The sequence below is a fragment of the Gavia stellata genome, chromosome 9 (assembly GCF_030936135.1).
Source record: "Gavia stellata isolate bGavSte3 chromosome 9, bGavSte3.hap2, whole genome shotgun sequence".
Taxonomy (NCBI): domain Eukaryota; kingdom Metazoa; phylum Chordata; class Aves; order Gaviiformes; family Gaviidae; genus Gavia; species Gavia stellata.
In genome coordinates this window covers 24,482,249-24,505,676 of record NC_082602.1, presented here as the reverse complement: position 1 = coordinate 24,505,676, position 23,428 = coordinate 24,482,249, and the positions used below count along the sequence as shown (strand labels likewise).

Genomic DNA, 23,428 nt, shown 5'->3' with positions numbered 1-23,428 from the left:
CATCAGAATGAACTGGCCTTACATACTAAGAGGTTTTTCTCTATGATGGCCATATTTTGCTCATTTTTTGTTTTTCAACTCTCTCTGTAAGATAATTCTGAAATGCAAATGGTAATGTTGTTATGTCCTATCATTTCTATTCATAAAGGCCAAATTCTGCTACCTATGCTAATACTAGTTTCAGAATGATCTCTTTAGTTTTACTTTTGAGGTAAGCTGCTACTCAGTGTGGCCCAATTGCATTAATGCAAATGTTTTACTAAAAATATTTCAGCCCAGGGGCAAAAGGAGACTATACTACTGTACGTATTTTAATTTTTTGTGCGGCTCCTTTCATGGTTCATTTTGTATCAACTGTTTTTACATCACAAAATGAATTATTCCAGTGACAGTTAGCTATGACATATAAAAATATTTTTCTTCTTACCTTTTCTTTGTTTGAAACGAGGAAAACTTACATAGCCCAAAATGTGTCAGTATACTATGTAATAATGTCCAAATGGACATGCGTTGTATAACTAAAAGGGGCTAATACGTATGTCTGAGCAAAGGCTGACTGTCAAGGTGCGGCTTCCCTGGCAGGCAGAATATTTTTATGATTGGTTGGGTTTGATCATTACATCAGTGCAATTAAAATAAGAACGATATCCTTCCCAGGCATGCTGACTGGCTGATAATATGCTTCTGGTTTTGTTTGATTTCTCCCAATTACCTGATCCTGCTATGTCCAAACTAGCCTGGAAATGACAATGGATTTTGTACCAAAAGAAATAGATCCCGGTTGTACTGTTCTAGAGAATGCAGCAGATGATACACAGAAAAAGAGTATTGTAAAATAGACCCATGAGCTAAACAGAAGAATTCTGGCTACTTTTGATTTATAGTTTGTTTTCAAAGACTCTTTTGGAATCACACTACATAAATCATATATACCTAAATGGTTAATTTTGAGGACTAGCTCCTTCCTCCTCTATGAGACATAATCTCTGCTGAAATCTTATTTATTGGTTTCTGATACATTCAGAGATTTTTGGGTTTTGGGGCTTTGTGGCAGACAGAGCTTTGTAGTGTTGGGTCAAAATGCAAAGCAAAGATTATCAGGCACATTTTGAGCATTTAACTTTTACAGCATTTAGTAATAGGGGTTTGGGGTTTTTTGCGTTATGGTCTTACTGCTCTGCTTTGTGCAGTCTGCAAAGATGAATGTGGGGAAAACGCCATCCATATTTTTTTCCTTCACACCAAACACCTTCCTGGGATTAATGCAGAATTAATGTGTGACCAGTCAGACTCGAACCTGTATAATTTTGACATTTTCCAAGGAAACGAAGTAATTCGTTATAATGAGGTAAAATTTAAAATAGTCTTTTTTCTCATATATTCTGTATATTGTTGCTATGTTGTAAGCTGCCTTTAAATAATAAGTTTCACATTGTAATTTTTTATTATCATGTTGTTCATAGATGGCCGAAAACTTTGGCTGGGATAACTGCTTACCATCCCTGTCTCCAGTATTCATTTAACTCCATTGCCTTTCACAATGGTGCAGAAGAGTCTAAGGCATGGCGTAAATGTAATCGAACTGGACGTTGGGATGAAGAAAACTATTCTGAATGTCCTTATTCACAAGAAGTAACTCAAGTTCTTCATGCTTTTAGTCAGGTAACATTATGAAATTCAGGGCTTCCCTTTTTTGGTACTGATTTTATTGAATAGCTTGCAAGAAATGTCTGTTCAGCCACAAGTTCGGGATAGCTGGACTTCTAACAAAATGTTTTACTTGAAAGACAATGTGTTTGGTAATTGAAGTTGTAGTAGGAACAAGTGCACAACGTTTATTGCCTTTATTTTAATATTTTTGTTCCTCCGGGTGCCTGGAGTCTAGATGACCATTAGTAATGTTGGCAGGGTCATCAGTGCTTCACTTCAGTTCCTTCTTTGTCTTCCCCTCATGCATTTTTACCAGAAAGATGTTAATTTCTCTTGAAGTCCTGTATCAGAGTTTTGTCAGCTGAAGTGCCTTTCCTCACTGCCATTGTCAATAATATATTTAAAAGAGTTGCAGAAACAAAGCCTACTTTAGAATGCCTTTTCGATGTCTTCCAGAAAAGCAATACTTAAATGGTTTCTTATGGATAAGTAAAAGAGAAAGAGGTAAAAAAGTAAATGGATAGAAATTAATGAGAAAAAAAGACCGTTAACACTGAATAGCATGGAGGATGGCACAGACCTGTAACTGCCATACTAACTTTTATAACTTTCAGTTTCCTTGATCATTTCTTCCCAAATAGTAGAGCTAGATAACACCACAGGAAGTTTGTTTTCAGATGTGTTCATACTTAAATAAGAATAATTACTATATTAAGGGACCCAGTGCAATTATAGGATAATAAAATAATTAGGAAGGTCTCTAGAAGGTCCATTCTCCTGTAAGCAATGAGGTTAGACCAAGTTTCTCAAGGCTTTAACCTCTCCACTAAGGTCTTTAAAACCTCTGAGGATGGAGGCTGCGCAACCTCTGGGGTAACCTGTTCAAATGTCTGACTTTCCTCATGGCAGAAAAGATTTTCTTCATAACCAGTCTGAACTTCTCTTCTTTCAACTTACTACCATTGTCCCTTGTTCTCCCACTATGCACCACTGTGTATATGAACCCTCACTGATACTGTTGTTGTCATGATGATCTAAAGATACAGGCAAGGCAAGCTGAGTAGCTTGGTATAATATTTTATGAGGCCAGTTAGTTACAGTCTAGAAAAAGTAGATAAAAATCTTCAAAATTTGTTGGCCTGTTGTGGTGTTGTCTTCAGATAACAGCAATGAAATCTAAGACCTAATGCTGAAGATACATTCATATGTCCCTGAAATTTATGCCCATGGTACTAGTGATGCATATAAATCCATGTGAAATTATAGCAAGCATTGTACAAATGGATGTGATCTCCAGTTCGTAAAAGAGAATGAAGCTAGTTGATTTATTACACCTAATGATTCTGATGTATTTTCAGATGCACATCAATTTGACAACCGTGCTTGAATTTTCCCGCCAGCTGACAGCCTACACAAGAGGTGCTTCCAACTTTGCGGATAAGATGGATGTAATATATTTGGCTTATATAATGGAAAAGTTAATTGTCTTCGTGGATGAAGTTGAAGATGTAAGATATTTTCTCTAGGCTGAAAAAAAGTATCGCTTAGAAGTGAAGTCTTCACATATGGCCCTGTTCTTAATGTATGCAGGCACACACAGAAGAGTAGCTTCTAAAATTGATTGCTGGTATTCTGATTGCAATGTTCTGCATATACTGTGATATGTTTCTTTATGCCAAAAAGGACAACTAAACCATCTCATCTGACTGACAAAGGTGTTGTTGCTTAGGAATAAAAACTGGTTTTCAATAAGTCACTTCTTCAATTTTCTTTTTAATTTTAATTTCTACCATGTCTAACATATTAGAATGAACTCAAGGTGCCTCTCCATCTGACCACAGGAGTTACACTTGCTTCTTTTGTTTTCTCCATTTCATCAAGAGGTTTTCACTGAGTTTTGAAAGCATGTATCGCTTCATGTGAAGAGAAGATATTGTGTCTTTAAGTGCAACTTCCTACAGAAACTTTTAGCCTTTTAGCATAATGTACAGCATTTTTACAGGGAAATCTATACAGAGAGTTATGCAAACCCTATGAGAAAAATAGATTTTTATAGAGAACAGCAATGTTCATCATAGTTTTTACTGTTAATTTTCAGAGTAACTGCTTGCATAAAGAATTCATAACCTGTAATTTTTGTACACATGATAGCTATAGTTAAAACATTTGTTTTCTTTTGGTTTGGCAATGTCCGATCCATTCTGGCTCTGGGGATTGTAACAGCTAATATTTTAGTGCCTATTTGAGAAAGCTTCCAACTTCAATTTCGTCATTATACGCCAGACCTAAAGTGTATTATTAAGTGCTCTCCAAGAATCATGTTTCAAAGCTACAACTAGATTTTGTCTCAAGAAAGATCTTACTGCTTTCTGACAAAACAAAAAATTACCATTCAAAGGAAACAGTCGCATTTGCCATAAAGCCTCTTTATTTTTTTAGCACCTGATGCATTATCCATTAAAACTGAGCACCATCTCTAATATTTTAATTGATGTCTTCCACTTTTCAAATAGGTTTCAGTTTCTGGTTTTTGGTATTGAAACATCTCCATCTCCACCACTTATGTCTATATTTCTTACTTCTTAATCCCTTATTGTTTTCATAATTTAGAATATTTCTCCTAATTAATCTCTGTTTCCTTCTTCTATTTGGAACTTTATACTTTTTCCTCTCTCTCAAGTTCATTAAGTAGGTTTCTCATTCATCGAACCCTTTACTAACACCTACTCTTTACTAACTTCTTAACTCTCACTCATAAGGTACAAAAATACATGTGAAGTTAAAGTGTCAGTAGTTTCACACAGGAGGCTGCACTTGTAATCATAAATAGGATTGAACTTCATTTAATACAAGGCACCGTATGAACAAAGGTACACTAGTTTGGAAGTCACTAGCAGATGAAACTACAGTTATATAAAATCATTAGAAATTAATGAAAATACATACACAGAGTTTTTCTATGATTTGTCAAAATAATTTTAAAACCATTTTAGCTAAACTGGTACAGTTTCTGTACATCCTTTCTGGGGAGTACCTCTCCCAGTCAGCACAGGATTATTAATTTTTATACAGCTTAGTGGTACTTTGTCCCATCTGGTGGTTCACCTCTCAAACAAGAGAGCTTCAACAGCTGCACTGGGGACATATTTACAATATACTACAACTTTTTGCCAGGAAGATGCACATGTATTAGCCCAAATTTTGGGGTTTTTTAATGCCACCCCATTATTCTTCATCAATGCATTTAATTATAATATAAATTACTTCCTCTTCTTATTTCTCTCCTTTTGTATGTTTATAAACTATTGTTCTGCCCTCAGTAAGTTACTGTTTAGCTGATTGGTGTATGCTTTAATTGTTTCTCATAAATCACTCCAGCCTTTTAATGTGTTTTATTATTATTCATTGTATCAATAACTCTGTCGCATTGTCAAAAGCCATCTAGAATTATCTAGTAATTATGTTCTCAAAGACAGATTAAATATTTCAGGAACAGTCACATAAAATTTCATATATAGTCTCATTTCTGTGTCCCTTGCAATGCGTGTGAAATATATGTAGTTTTTATTGAAAATGTAGAACTAACTTCATAACGTCAGTCATTCCTTAAACCTTTTTCACCATTGCTGAATTTCTTTTTTCCTTCCCACAGAATTATCTGTGTATCTGCCTTATTTTTCTGTTTCTATTAGTTTGACTTTTTAGCTTCCTGACCTTTTCTTTAGGTATATTTCTCTGTCATTTTTTCTCTTCTATATATCTTTTTGTTCAGTTTTATTTGTGACAACCTTGTGTATATTTGGCATGTCTTTGCCTTCAAAAATAATGGTAATGTTAATTTTGAAATCTCACTTGAATTAAGTTTTAGAATTTTAAAAAGTAAATATTTTCATTTCAATTTGAAATAATCACCAAAAATTATTCACAGTGACGTTTAGTCTTTCTAAATGTAATATACTAATAAAAATTAGAAACACATAGTTATACTTACCAAAATCTGCAAAATGTCATCTGGTAAAACAAGAATTTATCACTTTGGGTTAACCACAAGAGTGAATTAAAACATCCAAAGCTATAAGCCCACACTTTCTGCATAGCCAATGAGATGATATAGGTTTGTATCAGCACCTGAGTTATATGTCAAATTTACCCCACTATGTCTGTAACAATAATGTCTTTCAAATACATTTTTCCCTCCTTTTTTTTTTTTTTTTTCCCCCCAAAGGTCCTTTGATTAAACATGAAGCAGTTCTATAGAGGGACATGGTCAATTTTAATTAGTTTAAGAGAGAGGGTGATAATTCTGGGATTCCATTTATCACCCAATGAGAGACTCCATTTTGTGGTGTATCTTGAAGATAAGCTTTAAAATTGTGAATAAAAAAGCTTTTCCTTGAAGTCAGTTGCACTTTTCTTGGTCTTTATTTTTCAGTCCATTTGATTTTCTTAATAGAATCAAAACTGTCTTTGAATGATGGTTACTAAGAGAAATAAGGTGCTTGCTTTCAGTTATACTCTTGTGTATTCTTTTCCTATTTTTGTGAGTTTTCCAGACAATACCATTTTTGGTTTTTTGGTTTTTTTCTCTTCCAGATTGGGGATGCTCTTATTGAAATTGCCAGCAATATAATGTTGGTCAATGACCATGTGTTGTGGATGGCTCAAAAGGAAGACAAAGCCTGCACCAGGATCGTACGATGTGTGGAACACATTGCAAGTCAAATACTGACCAGCAATATTCAAGTTATATCAAAGGTATTTCATAAAATTACAAAGCTTTTTGTCAGAATTTATTTTTAAAATGTCATTTTTTACAACCTACTAGTACACAGAGAAGAGAGATTGTGTAAGCCAGCTATACAGCGTAGCCGATTCATGTAGATATACTTGGATTCTGTGATTTTTTTTTTTCTTTTCCTGGATTGTATCTGGAGGACTAAAGTATTTTTTTGAGTATCACTGATAGTATTAAAAAGTGTTTTTTCTTGACTTTATTGTATTTATTCTTACAATAGGCTGTTCACACTGCCTTCCTAGTGCCCTTACTATTCACTCTGTTTCTGTTGTTCTTGTCATTATATTTTGAAAGGTCTAAGTTGAGTGAGTGAAATTTTTAATAAAAGAAAGATGACATGCTCCCTTGTTGCCTGAAGGTTTTTTGCCTTTCAGAGAGGATTCTTGACAATACTTGCTTAAAGCATTTAGAAAATGATCAAAAAAGGTGTATCTTGTTATAAAGATTTCTAATTTAGTTTTAGAATTTTAGAAGCAAGCTGTAGCAGTATGAAATAATTGTTCTTATTCCTTGGCCTCCACCTACATGAACTTGTCATTAAGATACTGAGGGGTTGTCATTTGGATACTGAGAAACTGTCTTTTTGCCAGCTCCAACATCTAAATAGCAGAAATGCATCTAAATCAGAAGCTTGAAACATATCCTTTTAGAATTTTAGATAAATATTTTAAAGCCTTATCGCTCCCTGGGTGGTTTGCTTTCTTGCTTGATTTTAAACAACCTTTATTATTTTCTCAATTGTCCACTGCATTTACATGAAGACACTATTTTAAAGCAAATTCAGTGCTAGTTTCAATTACAGCAATGAGGTATAAAAGTAAAAATACCCAAACAAACAAAAAAAGGAATTATAGGCAATTACAGGCTGAGCCAAATAACATAATGGCCTTAGTTCCTTCACTGTACATTTTTAGAAAAGCAGTCTTTCAAGCAAAGAAAAAAATATATTGGACTGTTTTCTAAAGGAAGCTTTTTATTTAATTCCTGTTTATGTTAAAGAATGAAATTTGCTGAAAGTATTTATTTATTTATATTAAATACATAGAGACAGTAATGTGCATTTTAGAAGTATTTTGCAATGTGAGGCTCTGTTACTTTATACTTAAATTTCTTTTAAATGTCAAGTGCCAAAGGTGATTTTTTTTTTCCTTGTCACTGCTTCAGGAAGCTGTGGACATTACTGTAAACAGTAATTCTGTGTACTCAGATGTAGATCTGCGTCACTAACCTTTTTGTCATGCTTTATTTTTTTGCTTCTTACGGTTTTCTGTAGAAGAATTAGTTTACTGTTGAGTGCAATTTGTAAATAAACAAAGATGTGGAGTTTTTCTGGTGTCATCTCATGCAATACCAAACACTTCTGTTCCTTTGGGAGGCCAGCCAGCAAACCATCTCACAGAAATTGCATCTGCTTTCTTTATTTTAAACAGCAGCAAACAAACCCCCCAAAGCTTAGGTAGTCACTAGCTTATAATACAATTACTGAAAAAAGGGAACCTCTATAAACTGTGTCAGTCGTATAACATGTGCACGACTGTGTTCCTATACATTGAAAAGCTCCTTGGGAGCCATGACTGTTACTCTACGTCATTTTTGGAAGACAAAAATGTTTTTCCAGTTCTGTGAGGTTGTGGAATGACTAATTTCAAGGTCAGAAAAACACCAGGATGGATACCTTCGCTTAGATCTTCTTAAGTCTCCCTTGCTATCCAATGGCGTACAAAACACACTGCAGAAAGAACGGCCAGTAGTAACTTTAAAATGCTAGATCATTTCCTATGTATATAAAAAATATAATATATTTAATGTTTCATTTAACAATCATATAACAGTAAAACAAAGAAGACTATATGGTATTTAAAATCTTAGAGAAATCATATAGACAAAAGTTTCCTGTCAGGATGCCGCGAGGGCCCGGGCCTCCCCAGCAGGGCCTGTCCCACTGTCCCCAGCCAGGGAGCGGGGCAGGCCGGGGGCCGCCGGGGCGCAGCCCCAGTCCAGGGCCACGTCCTCAGTGGTGGTGATGAGGCCAGGTGGGGAACACGAGGCAGCAGATCAAGGTGAGGGTCAGACCTGGTGGTGGTAGCTGGGCCCAGTCACAGCCTGGTGGTCTCCAGGCCAGGCCGTGGCGAGGAGACCAGCCCCAGATCAATAGTGGGCCTGGGGCAACGGGGCTGGTGGCCAGACTGAGACACAGCCACCACGGAGTTCAGGCGAGGCCTCGGAGGAGCCTCAGCTTGACATTGGGCCAGAGGGAAGGAAATGGGAGCCCCCTCAGCGGCCTTGGGCACAGCCAGAGAGGCGGGGGGTGCCCTGGGCAACTGAGAGCTCCTGGGGTGGATCTGTATGCCTCAGCACTGCCAAATTAATTTCCCTTCAGTATTGTTCTGAGGCGCTTCTTTGCTCCTGCTTTTATTTTATTTCCGTGTATACACCTCATGTGCAGTTTGAAAAGAAAGACTTCCAGCTGATGATAAAACTTACCTCAGTGGTCCTGTGTCAGGCACGTGCAATAGTTTTCAAACCCACCTCTGAAGAGTTTTCATTTCATTCTCCAGCCACTGAGACTGTCAGAATATTTCAGGCTAATTGCAACATGGCTTTTTGTTTGTGCTCTCAGTCTTTGCAGCCTTCAGCACTACTCTCAGCTTACCCAGGTAAGAATCCCCTTTGGCCCTTCTGGTGAGTGGTGCCTTTATTTGAGGTTTAGGAAATGGACACCAAATTATCATTTTCGGTATCTGTACGGCTTAGAGACAAGATTAGCTTGTAGTTTTTCATAACATGTACCTGACTGTGGCTTGTTTCCATGGATAACTTTGTGCTGAGTTCATCTGTATCCATTTTGTAGTTCATTTTACAATCCCACATAATGAACATTTTTTTACCTTGCACTTTACCCATCTGTTTCTATATGCTGAGAATGGCATGTTTGCACTGTTTGAACATTGTCAAGCCTTTACAGGTATATTTTGGGAGTGGAAAACCCCAAGTGTTTAAAGAATTTAATATTCAAAACATAAAAGATAGGGCTCACTGTTGTGAAATCACTTGAATCCTCAGTACAACATTATCTAGCAAACATCTTATTCACCATCACCTCACATTATGAAATAGGCAACTAGTGTTATGCCCATTCTACAGCAGGAAGTATGAAGTTATAAATAGTTAAGTGGCTTTTCCCAAGATTAAAGAAAACCTGTTAGCACACAGGAGTTTTAACTGAGTCATGTAGCTTGATTCCTGTGATATGGATAATAGATTTCTGCAAGCAGTAGATTTTTTAACTCCTTGAAAGGCTATCTGCAGATGGTAAAAAAATTATCCAAGTAGACCTAGTTTCAGGTTTTAGGAGTTTTCAATAAACAGCCACTGGATTTTTAATACAAAAAATATTTGATTCTTAATGATCTTTGGCATTTTTATTTGAGTGTAGAATAAAATCATCTTCAGGCAAGGACAGAAAAGGTGGAAATCTAATCTAAAAAAGGGGGATGTTTTAGGAATTTAGAAATAATTGAAAAGAATCTTTAGGCTACTTTTACTTTAAAAGTAATATATATAGTAAAAATAATAGATATATTACTTTTATATGAAAAGAATAAAAAATTTACTGAAAGCTTCTGGATTTTGTCTAATTTTGACAAAAAGTAAAATAAAGTGCTTAATGAGATTTCAGTACTTTCATTCTGGACATATTCACAATCATCAGCGACCGAAGAAGGTGGATTCAAAAACCTTTTCGGAAGTTCAAAAAAGGACCATCAAGTCATGCACTTGTGCCTCATGCTAAGATTTAATTTGTTCTGGTACAACGACTTTTACACAGTTAGGCTACCCTCTATCCTGCCCTTATTTTTTTATGCAAAACGTTTTCTTTAGATTCATTTATTAGTATGAATTAATGCTATTTTCTTCAGTGAAGTAATTTCTTGTCAGCACAACTCATATGATGCCCCAAATTCTGAAGGATTCACATCAATTTAAGGTACTTCTGTATTGCTAGATTGCGTAACAGAAGCAAAGTACAGTACTATAAAGCTGCCATGTTTGTAAATTTGTCCTTCTGATAAACCTGCTAGTTTGTGGCTTAACTCAGGTATCTTTACATTGCAATCAATGTGCAAAATAGATAACATCACTAAACAATCTATGCCTGGAAGCAGAAAACATATAGTCCAATCAGTGTGGTGCCAGTCTAAGCTAGTCAACCTGATTATAACATGAGCTGTTTATCTCATGCACAGGACTGCGCTGAAATGAATATACTAGTTTAAAGATAATGCAGTGCAGAGATGCATATCTTTGCACTGTGTTACAATCTCCATCTAGACACATCACCTCACTACAGGGTAGGCCAAAGACCTACAATGTGGTGTTGCATTGAACCATATAGTCATGTTCAATATTCTAATGGAACAAGATCTGTAAAAAACCAATCCATCCACCAAATAACTAAGAAGATTTCTGTTTCATTTCTGAGGTACGAAGCACATCCTTGTTCAATTTTTAAATAATTCCTACTACTGCTGTTGCTAGTTCACTTTGTAACTGTATTGCTTTAAATCAGGATTTATTCTGCTGAGGTTGATAATGACACAATTGCAAAACTGATATAATAATAACTGATATAACTGATATATTCCTCAAGAAGATTCAAGCAAACCCGCTATGCTGTTGTAGAATTCTAGATCAGTTTTTTAAAAAAGTTCCTTTTTCTTTCTTACCCTATGAGTATGTATGGAAGTGTGTGCATACACAATCATTTATAAAGTATATACAGTAAATACATGATACACATATAATAATACAATTATGCTTAATGATTTAGCAACATATCTGCTTCTCAATGTTTTCACAGGTATCTCGTAATATTGCTCTGGAGGCCTTTATGATCAAGCCATCCAGTTTCACAGGAATGACTTGCACTGCCTTCCAGAAAATATCTACAAATTCTGACAAGTCAGTGGTGCATGATTTGGGAAGCTGGGCAGCAAATCACCATCCTGATCAACATTTGAATTTCAAGTGCAACACTGGCAATCTGAATGGTTCCTTAGTGAATTCTTCTACCAGGGTAAGTCAGTACAATTGTGAATATAACTTACCTATTTCAGTGTGTTTTCAGTTGTACCTTTAAGCAGAATACTGATTTGGGAAGTGTATATGTTATGTGTTAGCATTGTAAACTGGTTAATAATTTCAATGTGTAAGTAGCCTTAAACTGGTGTAGCATATTTTGCTGTGCTAACAGATATTCCGTTAATGTAATCAGGTGGAATGCAGGAATGCAGGAGGTGAATAGAAATTAGTAAATGTCTTGTTGTTTCTATCTCTGGGTCCAGTTCTGCAAACTTTTCTATGTGTAAGGATTCTCTTTAAAGTAATTTGGAAATATTTGTTCTAGTGAGGTGCTCTCTGGGGATTTTATATTGCAAGAATGTATTGTTTTAGGGAAATTACCTTTACTTCCACTAGATAATATTACATTCTCTATCTTCTGAACTATATACAGAAGGGGAGTGTTATGTTGGAGTTTTTGAGTAGTAGCTGAAGAAAAACAATAATAAATATGCCTTTTAATAGAATGCACTGTTATTATCAAATAATGAAATGGAACAATTAAATTTTGATTTAGCAGGAAATGGAATTTTGCATTTGGCTGAGCATGTTATTAAATTTAAGTATTGCAGAGTTGAATTTTTGTTATCCTTCAGCTGAATCACAGTTTAATAGGCTTATTTCTTGAAATACTTACTATGACAAAATGATACTTTTCTGAGCAATATGACTAGTTTATTGAACTTTGAAAGTATTTTGATTGAAGTTATATTCTCTTTGGTGCATTTTAATCTTCCCTATGGACTATGCAGTCAGTGATACAGCAGTTTGTGCTCTCAGGATCTTCTGGTAAAAAGGAGTCATCTTAATAATGGAAGAATAGGTTAAATTTGTTTCCTGCAATGGAGTTAATTTCTTCTGTGGACACTGTTAACATGTCTATCTATAGGAAAGAGAAAGTTGTCTCTGAAAAGAGAAGAGTTTGACATCCGTAAGATGAAACCCAAATGTCAGAGACCTAAAAGATACAATATTTTGGCAAGCAGCAACCCTGGAACAGTCTGCAATGTATGGGATAGTATTAGCAATATAGAGATATATATGGGACTACATAAATTGGAAAGTTTTCTTTATCAGCTCTACCAATATATTTTGTATTCCTTCAGAAACTGAGTACCAACATTTCTAGTAAATGAATCTCTTGAAAGTTTGATGGTCAAGCACTGGTGTCCTGTTATAAAGAGTTCTACCATAAATGCAAATTCCTCATCTCTCCTATCAGCATGCATGTGTCAAATACACAGAGTAAGTTAGAATATTTATTTGAAGCCCCTTTCTAAAATGTTGCCAGAATGTCACAATATAAAGATCTCAGTAAAATCTTTCCTAATGTATTTTGAACCTAGCTGACTTTATACAACTTGCAGAAGGGAAACTCTACTGACTACACAAAGAAAGAAGCTAGGAGAAAGTAAGTAAACTTATTACCATGCAAAGCAATTTTGAAGTATGTGATATATATTCTGGCAGAAGTGACTTTATTAGGTGGATCATTAGTTATCACCTGTATATGAATTTGTAAATATTATAACAGCACAATACAGGAGATTATAGGTTCAGCTAAACGTTAGTTTCATGGCTTTAGGTTTTAATACTAAGGTGTACTCGGGTTTTAAATGTGATATGTGAATAAACAGACTGAATATATTCCTTTAACTTAATCCTGAAAAGCAAGATGTTTTCATTCACTGCTGTTCTCTGAAACTTTTAGGCTAAGCGCTCCTTTAATTCATTCTGAAATGAGTTGCATTTCTCCATTGTTTAATAGAATGATCTGTAGAATTATATCTGATAACAGAAAATGGGATTCTTTATCATCATCCACTAGCAAAATTATTTCTATATTTGCTCAATGGAGGCAAACAGTAAACCTACTTGATTGTGCAATGCAAAGTTCAGGAAACTAGAGAATTTGTGGTGGAGGTGGGAGTTGCTTGTTTTAGTTACCAATGTTTAGTCACTATATTTAAAAGTAATACTCATTATTATGTGTGACTCTTTAGAACTTCATCTTAGATGCTGAGATTATTCTTAGAATCTTCTTCTATTTAGCATAGGATTAATCATAAAGAAGAAAAAAATCTAATTAAAATCACTAAATACAAATGGTAATTACAAATCTAATTTACTCCTAATAAAAATGTGAAAAATTGTCCTTAAAAAGCTTATTAAAAGAGAATGTTTATATATTTTTGTTCTAAAAAGTGTAGCCCTCTTCAAATGTATAATACTGTAAATCATCCGCTTGCTAAACATAAACAATTGTTGCTAACCAATTGCGCTAATAAATTTAAAAAGTGAATACTCATGAAGCAATTTGGGGGCAGTTGATGGGAGAATACTGAAACAGATGATCACAAACTATCTTAACAATCAAAGCTTTTGTAGCTCACCCAGAGTGATATTCCTGGCAATGGTAGGAAATTGATACAAATTTAGTCAGTGGTTGTCTGTACATAATTTAACCTGATCTAGTTATTATGGGATAGAGAGCCCCCAAAAGGGGAAGAAATATTAAAAATTTAAATAAGTAAGTAAAAAAACAGTTAAAAAAAAAGCTTTGAAAATTAAATATTTTAAAAGGCACTGAAAGAGATCCACCATTCAGAGAAGTTCAGGAGATAACTGTTAAAATATACCTGTATCCGCTTATGGTTCAAATACGTGGTAGGTCTTTTGTAGACTAACTTGCAGTGTTTCCAAATACCCTAAAGGAAAATATTATTACAGTTTGATACACAAATTTTTATCTTTAAATCTAATTCTGATTCTGTAGCCAGTAACCAATCTGGAAGGTTGAAAAGAATTATTTATCAGTATTGCAGATCAAAAGTTTCTTCTGGTAGGATTTAGACCCAGATGTCTTCTCTTAGATCCCATTTCTGCAGTTAGTAGGGAGCTTTTGCTCCCTGACTGGACTCTACTGGGTGAAGAGAATAGCTCAGATATATCTTCCTAGGTTTTGATACAGTAGCTTGTATTTTGACACAGTGGTTTTTTTCATCTCTGTTTAAGTAGGCTTAAGGGCATCTTCTCAGCCTGGGACTCCAGACTGAGATCCTGTCTAAGGAATGCTCCTGAGGGACAATTCTGTCCCATGACATGGCTGTGGTCTAAGGATATCACGATAACGACACACCAACAAGGCTGCTGTAACATATGAACTTGGACAATGTGAGAATCGCTTTTGAAATTCTAGTGCCGTTCATTCTGAATCCAGTATCTGGTTCCCATTTGATATCAGACCTGAAGCATGCTTTGAACCTTATCTCTGTTCCAGCCTGATCCTGTAAACTATCTCCAGCATGCAAAGATAATCGGTTGTATAGTTAACCCTTCCTCTAACTCACTAAAATTACTTCAACATAAAATGAATTTTTAAACATCCTGTACTATCGTAATCAACTGTGTAGTTTATAGAGGACTGTAGATTCAGTATTCATGCTTGGACTTTAAAGAAAGTATTTTATTAATATAACTTACACTTTCAGCTTCATTGAAAACACTTGTCAAATAAAAAGTTTTTTTCCTCTCTTTAATTATTCTTCTGACACATGAATTAATTAGCAAGTTTCAAAATTTCAATAATCTATAATTTCACATGTAATCCATGACTTCTGAAATTTGAATTCCTCATAATATTCTGCATGCATCCCATCTAACTTTTCAGTTCTATTTATTTCTTATATGCTCTGAGCCAGGCTGACCTTTTGATTTGCCAGGTTGTATTACAGGTGATGTCCGTGTGATAAAATGTTTAAAGTTAAATTGATGCTATGATTGGTACTAGACATGCTAAGCACAAAAAAAAAATTCTAAAGTGCTTTGACAAAATCCTATGATTACTTGCTTATGCCACTTTGAGACATTATACAATTTTAGAAATATTCTTGTCTCAGATACTTACTGGAAAATACATGATCACTACATAAGAAAAGGTTCTTTCTTGCATAAAATAAATTTTTAATGTCAGACCATACAAATAATGTATACGTAATAGTAAATTCATATGTAGAAGTTAACAGGAGTGCAGAAAAGAACTTAATGCAAAGATTTCCACCAAGAGACAAGGCGTTTGGGGTAGGTTAAAGCACAGAATTAAAAACCCAAAGAGGAATTGTGGAGGGGAAAGTTTGAAGGTGCAGAAAATAGGTCTTATAATGAAAGTGCCTCTCCTACATCCACTGTATGTGAAATGTTCAGGATCTCTATAGATAATTAATTATATCCATTTGGAAGCTGCTTAGTAGAGTGTGCAATAATTAACTTTCTCATTAATGCAAAACCTAATTCTTATATAAATAATAATTACAATTTACACTGGAAGTGTCAAAGCCAGAGTGTAAGACATGTAGTTACCCAACTATAGGTTCCAAAATGGTTTCCTACAGTACTTCTGCAAGAACAATTAGTTTTGACTAAGATTTGAGCAATACCTTGTCCTCTTTCAGTGAAACAAAAGCAACAACAGCATTTAAAAATTTCTCTTCTAGCTCTTTAGATCATACATTTTCATTAACAGGGACCTTCCTCTTGCACTGGCAATTTGTAATGTATGTATATTCTAATCACCTGTGAACCTGGTTATGGAAAGTACTTTCATTTAACCTTGTGCTTATTGTTACTAATTTCATTGAGTTACTAATTTCATTGAGTTACTAATTTCATTGAGTACTAATTTCATTGAGTTTCATTTAAGATACATTTTCCCATGTTCAGGATGCATGTGTACAGAATTTTTCAAGGCAATAAGGTCAGCTAAGGAAATTTAGAATTCAAAGTAATGTATAGAATTTGTGACTTCAATTAAAATGTAATACAAAGTAAAAATACTTCCTGCAACTTGCACAGAAGATGGCTACTTCTGATTAATTTTTCTGATCCCGTCTTTCAGACTAAATATTCCTCAGTCCAGATCTTCTTTCATTCACTTCTACATTAAAAATTGCACAAATGCTTTTCAGTCTCCTGTTGAGAAGATTCACATTGAAATGTTCCATAACGACATACACCATATTAACAAAATACCAGCCAACATACCCAACAAAATACTGCTATACTACAGTGTGCCGCAGTATATCATTAGGGTAATTTTGTATTTTTTTTTCTAGAGTGTAATAACTAGTAAGTTGATAGGCATCATAAATGTACCATGAATTATGTTGGCATCATCATTTCCATCATGATCTTCTCTAATTTCCCAGTGCACATTGCTTCATAGAGAGTATTACAGCACTTTCCTCATCAAATATGAACTTTGAGTACGTCTGTATCATACAGATTAGTACAAGATTATAGTTTTCTTTTTTCTGAATCTGCAGTTTTTACAACTGCAGAAAACATGGAATAAAGAAAACACTGCCAAGTGAAGCAGGACACCACCAAGCGCAAGTTAGTTTCTCAGTTTTGTATGTATGGCATATTACAGTGAGACACTGGGCTCAATGCTGGAATACATAATATCATAGCTCATTCTGGTTTCAAAATATTTTTTCCTCCAAGTATTGTAAAATTTGTCATGATTAAACTTCCAGATCACGACTTTTCATGTTACACACCAGAATTTGCCCTGTTCCTTTTCCTTTGGGAATTGTCTATTTTTGCCCATTTTTCTCTTTTCCCTTTTCTTTGTGTGTCTTAGCACCCAAAGCATTTTGCTCTTCTTGTATTGGATATTGATATTAATTTGAGAATTTGCTCTGGGAACTTACGGGAAAGTTTGCTGGGGTGTAAATACTGTATATAGATTTTACAGTAACCATTCTATGTCTGTTTCTTCTTTCTCCATGGGTAGGTTGTTGGTACTGTCACAAAGGGATATCTTATGTGATGTAGGGATTTTAAAGTTTATTATATTTTACCTGCTCCATCCCTTTATATTTATTCTACATGCTTCTTTAATATTTAAAATATAGTTTTAAATTTTATCCTCTAGTGGTTTTTATTGTAATTTAGAATCTATCCAGACATATAGTATCTATTTATTCAATATTCTGAATAACCACATACATTATATTTTTTACATTTAAAAATATATTTTTTATATTCTTCTTCATTCTTAGACATAATATCTAGGAGGTACAGAAAAGTAGCTGTTGGTATATCTCTTATTACAGCCATTGAGTCCTTGTTTTAAAATAAAATGTATACTAAGTAAAAGCATTTAGTACTAAGAAAAGATCTGGGAAGAATTTCCACTTATTTTGAACTACAGCAATATGATATATAAACCAGTATTTTCTGTGCAGGCATAAATTTGGTTGCAGGTGTGTTTAGATTGTACACTGAGTACTAGCTATGGAAAAAGCTGAAATGTCTGTCGTTCAGTTGATTAGACGGGTTTAATTTCAAATTCAAAACCAGACAAGACAAACTACCCCTCTCTTTCTTCTTCCAGAATGCTCATATCACACATTTGTATATTTATATGTCCTACTACTATTCCTTCTCAAACAATGTCTTTATATATTTATGCCTACTATGACATCTTCAACATTTGTAGTTTGGTATTCTGTGTTCAATACACCTTGTTTTCTCTGCACATGCTTCTGTGGTCTTTTATAAATGTGGATGGCTATCTGGCTCTTGCAGATCTTTCTAAACATTGAGAAAATTAAACAGTGCCAAAATACTATTCATGCAAGTGTGACAAATATCAGTTATGTTAGGTATACAGAAGGGTTTCTACAATTCTTGTATTTGTTTAACATATGTTTTAACGTATAAAAATTAATATACATTATGTTTTTTGAAAGTAGACAAAATTTATTGTATCACTTTTTTCTGTTTCATAGGTGCTTGGAACAAACTTTAAAATGTGTAATTACAAGCTCATGTCCCTTATTTTTTTATCATGCCCTTTGCCACTTCTCTTTTAGCAGATAAAAAGCTTATTCTGCAAATAATATCAGCCACCAGGAAGTGTTTTCTGAATTTTATTGTTTCTGGTATTGAAGTTTCGGAGACATGTTATGTTTAAAACTTAAAGTTATTTAACTGGTTCTCCTTTAATGCTATGTACAGTTCAGAGTTCTTACTTGTATGTGTATGAAGAAGTGAAAAGAAATTTGAATAGGTTGAAGAGAATAAATACAAGGACAAAAGGACTGTGAAAATTACCAACTTGTATTTGATATAAAATTCTGTTATTTCAATTCACGTTTGCTTTCTTGTGAAACAAGCTTCTGTTCCTGGACAGACATGAATCATATTGATTTTATGTATGCTGTCAATATACATCTGAGAGATATGCTGTCACTCTTTCATTCACAATAGTTGGGTAAAAGACTGTTTTCTTCTGATTTTCTGCTCCATTGCTCTTGTTACAGAAAAGTTCTCTTTGGGATTTCCCAAAGGGCATTGTAAGATTAGTTTCCTTGTTATAAACTATCAGACTCCTTCATGTGCATTCTGCTGTTAAATAATAGTTTGTACGCTAATTAAGATAAATCTCATAACAAAACCACATTGACACTGTAACAGTTAATAACACAGTACATTAGTTGTTTGAACATATTTTAAGTTAACTTAATGGTAAAAAGGTAATAATGAACAAGGAGAACACTGAGTTCTAGTGAAATTACCAGTTCTGCATTGACATTTGAGGAATTATACCCCAACCCTGATTTTCTTACTATACTAATAATCAACTTTTTACATTTTTTTATGGAACTGTATATAAATTGAATATATTCAACTACTCTTTTCTACTTCCTTCTTTATAATGCCTATTTTATTTTCACTGAGTAAGATTGATGCTGGCTGACAGAATATACTTCAACATCCACTAAATAATTACATTTTGTTTCTCAAAACCTTTTTCACTACATGGTTGTTTAGCTAATTGATTGTTACCTATTTTTGCTGTTACAGAAGGCATTTGCAATTTCTAAATGGATAATTTTAGTAACTGTAGAAGTGTGTTTAAAAGTTTTTCTTTTTTTTTTTTTTTTCCCCTGTGTTGGTTTGATTCCTGTTGGCTTATGTTGGACCACAAATAGTTTGATGATGACAAAGAGTTCACTAAAATAGATTGCTTTGATGATTAGCAGGTGATGTGGCTGGAATTTTTGCTCTGAATGTGGGTTCTTCTCCTAGAAACTATAATTGTTTCCTGACTTTCCAGTCTCCAGCTGTATATGATAATCAGGGGGAAATAGCCAATGACACAGAGGTGAGGAGGTTCCTTTTGGAGGATTGAAACCCTACACATGGCATAAATGTGCTCACTGAAAGGTACAATCTTTTTCCTTACAAAAGTGATAGTGTTGGCCAGAGCTCCTCTTAAGGATCTGATCTGCTCAGGGAAAATGCAGCAGTATATGAGGTCATGTATCAAAGATTTTTTTCGAGTGGTTTTTGGTTTTGTGGATGTAGAGGAATTAATCTGTGTGATTTTTCTATGTAGTAGTTAGAACACTGTAATTTGTATGTTGTGAGAGATTTCCCAAGACTATATATACATATATAGCCAGATATATAGTTGTTACTGAATATGCAGTGGAAGTCAGCAGTGGAATGCAAATTTTCAGTCCAGGAAGCGGGTATGTTACCTCTATATTTTAAGCACAGTGTAGACCTAGGGGTGCAATTATGTAGCATATTCTGACTCCTCAGTCTAAAAATATATATAAAAAACTGTGAAGTAAAAAATTTTCTTTCAGTAGTTGCTGATATAATACAGTGATATTCACTAAAAATACACAGATGAAATAATGATGTGGAGTCCTGGTTTCTGTGTGTATGGGGTTAGCAACAGTTATTCTGAAAGGAATAGTGCACACATGGACAAGTAATATTATGTGTTTATGGTGCCTATAAGCTATTTGAGTTTGACCTGTTTTCTGAACTTTGGGAATGTCTCCTAAAAAAAAATACAGAGGGAAAATGGAGTAGAAAAGAGTGAGGGAAGGAGAGAGGAAAAATAGTTAACTTAATAAAATCAGTTTGCTGGGTTTACAGTCCTCATCAGATCATTCTCTGCTCTGTTATTCTATATTGTTGGAGGGTGTGGGAAGAGGGAGAGATTTGGTGATGTACGAGGAGGAGAGAGTTGTTTGTTTGTTTTTTAAAAAAACCAAACTTTATGATAAGACTTGCATTTATTAGGAGAGTTGAGACAGACTGTAATTCTTCATCCTTGTCTGCCATTTTAGACAATGTCATGTGTTACACACTTAAAATAGGATGTAAGATTGCATGACTACTGTCCCAGTGGGCATCTCAAAGACATTCATAGTATTTCTTGAGCCCATCTCAATGAGAAATTGATTTTTAACTAAATGAATATTGATACGCTGATTCATGTTCATACTGGGAACTCTTTCTGCGTTATTGATTTATGTATGGTTAGCATAATATATATTAAATATATAAAGGAAAGGTTGTAAATTAGTTGAACTGTTATTTAACATAGTACATACAGACCTGAAAAGTACAGATGAGATCATAGCAGAACTTCCTGGCTGTGAGTTGTAAAAAATCACATCTTCAAAATTCCATAGTTCTACATAAGAATTAATTCATTATTCTAAATTATTGTTATTGTACTCCCAAACTGTCAGTGCAGGAACTTACAGGTGTTAATTGAGTTTCCAAATCATCAGTGAAGGAACTTACTGGTTTTAATGTCAGATTAGTTTTTAATGCCAGATTAGTTTTTAATGAAGCACTTATGCTCTGTTTTACAGAGAAAGGAATTCTAAATAGATATTCATTGTATGATGTTATACACAGACAGTCATTCTAAGTGAAGTTGATTTGCTTCACTATCTTTTTTTAGGGAGTGAAACTCATATGCAGCTTTGCTTTGTTTCTGAGAGAACTTCATGATGAAATACAGACATTTAGATTTCCTTAATGAACTTCAGAAAAACAATGGGTTTTAAACTACTCTTCATCCAGGCCTTGTACCACTTTCTTCTGTTGGTATCAATGAGTTACTAAAAATTAATTTTAAAAAAAACTAGTCAGAAGTTACAATTCTATTTACAATAGCTAGAAAGATTCAGTATTTCAGTAAAACTTGAACTAATGTTCTTTCAAATGTTAGTGAAAAGTGTTGAATTTAGGGATATAAGCACGGATATTTTATATCCACCTTTGTATGCCTTATGGATTTGCTCAACAATAGGTTGTATCCAGAAGATTGTCATACAGGAAATTGGTTCCTTCTTTCGAAAGAAAAATTATCTGAATTTTTGAGACATCTTAATGGACTAGGTCTTACAGTACCACACTTGTTTTTATTTATACACTAAATTATATTATATATGTTCTTAGATGTAGAAATAGTTCTCCCTCTTAATGTACCATGAATGCAAATGTAAAAACCTGAGAACAGGAGTGATGATGATTGTTAAAAAGCCCAGATCTGTTAACATCCTCTCTGTGTGCATGCAAATATATATTCATACATTATCAAACTGCAGTCCTGGAGGTTTTCTGCCATTAATTCTTGTGCTGAATCTTTTCATGCATCCTGTGTTGCTGTTTGAAAGGGAAAAAAAAAAAAGTCGGCCAATTGTTTTAGATCAAAACAGGCTGGAGGCTATGAATTACGGATAGACAAGATAACACTGAATTGTATTCTTTTGCTAAATTTAGATTAAAGTCCCTCAGATCAAAAGTCTGATGAACCAGAATTGAAAAACATAATGGCTAATTCAATGGTACAGGTCATACAGTAGATGTAACAGCTGTGCAGTATATGCTTCACTGACCAGCATATGCTGCTGCTCTGAAAGAAGAAGAGTAAGCTTAGGACTTGACACTTTAAAAAAGAAGAACAACAAAAACCCAAGACACCCCCACTCCCCCCACCCCATTTCTGTGATATTGTAGTACAGAAAGCCCCTGTATTTTACAAGCTCACTTTGATCAGTACTGTGGAAACTGTCTAACAGATTTGAAACTCTTACTAAATATAGTCTACCAAAGTTGCATATAATTATCAGACTCGTTGACCTGGAGAGTTATTTACAGCTATGTTGTGTTTCTTCAGCCTTTATCACTGCAATTCTTATGATAGCAGTCATCTACAGAAACGCCACAGAACATCAAATATACTATTTAAGTGGTACTGATCATTTAAATGTGTATATTCTTGATTTCCACATAAAATAGGATTACATATGCATTCCAAACTATTTTATTAACAGCTCCTGTTCACCAGAACAATGGTTTTCAGTCTCTGTGAGCTTTCAGTATACTTGATTGATTTGGCATCTATATTTTAATCCTTCCTTTTCAGAAATTTCATGTCTGATTTAAGTGAAGTCTGTAGCAAGTAAACGTCTAATGGGAATATATGTCAGAATGTATGTAGTGTATTTGAAATAAAGTGCATCTTACCCTTAGAGTTTAGCTTAATTCTGTCAAATAACAAATCAAATCAAATGGCAGGATCAAACTTCAGCATTAAGTTTTCCTCCACAGTGAAATTGCTAGAGTTTCTTTAAGGAATGAACTTTCAAAGAGGATCAGACTCACTGGGTACTTTTTGCTACAGTGGTTTTCAGTGTTTTTTTTCTTGGGGATTCATTAAAGTGTGGAACATCATTCTAGACATAATTGAAAATTAGCAGTGAATGTTAAAATCTATTGATAGCTGACTATTTGCAATAAATACTCAGAAAACCTACTGCTGTACTACTTGGGCCTGATTTACCATTGTATAATCCCAATGGAATCACTGCACTGAAAAAGGAGTCTGTATTTAGTTTGGCTAATGATCTGTGAATTCCTGGAAATATCTTGCCTAGTTTGTTATCACTTTTTTTAAAAAAAGCAAACATAAAATGACTGGGACATTATTTTACATCTTCATTTTAAAAACTCTAAAAGGTTATCTTTTTCTCTTAG

At 34.3% G+C, this 23,428-nt stretch overlaps 1 protein-coding gene across 2 annotated transcripts in view; it reads left to right on the top strand.

Moving 5' to 3' along the window:
• Window positions 1-23,428, top strand: part of LOC104264621 (adhesion G protein-coupled receptor A3-like) — a 285,940-nt gene that overhangs the window by 146,838 nt on the left and 115,674 nt on the right. Inside the window, exons 9-12 of one of the 2 annotated variants that reach the window (XM_059821160.1) lie at window positions 1,464-1,662; window positions 3,009-3,158; window positions 6,244-6,405; window positions 11,307-11,522. In XM_059821160.1, the coding sequence (XP_059677143.1) occupies window positions 1,464-1,662; window positions 3,009-3,158; window positions 6,244-6,405; window positions 11,307-11,522 (727 nt within the window). The remainder of the gene's footprint in view (window positions 1-1,463; window positions 1,663-3,008; window positions 3,159-6,243; window positions 6,406-11,306; window positions 11,523-23,428) is intronic. The other variant, XM_059821161.1, reaches the window with a different exon arrangement.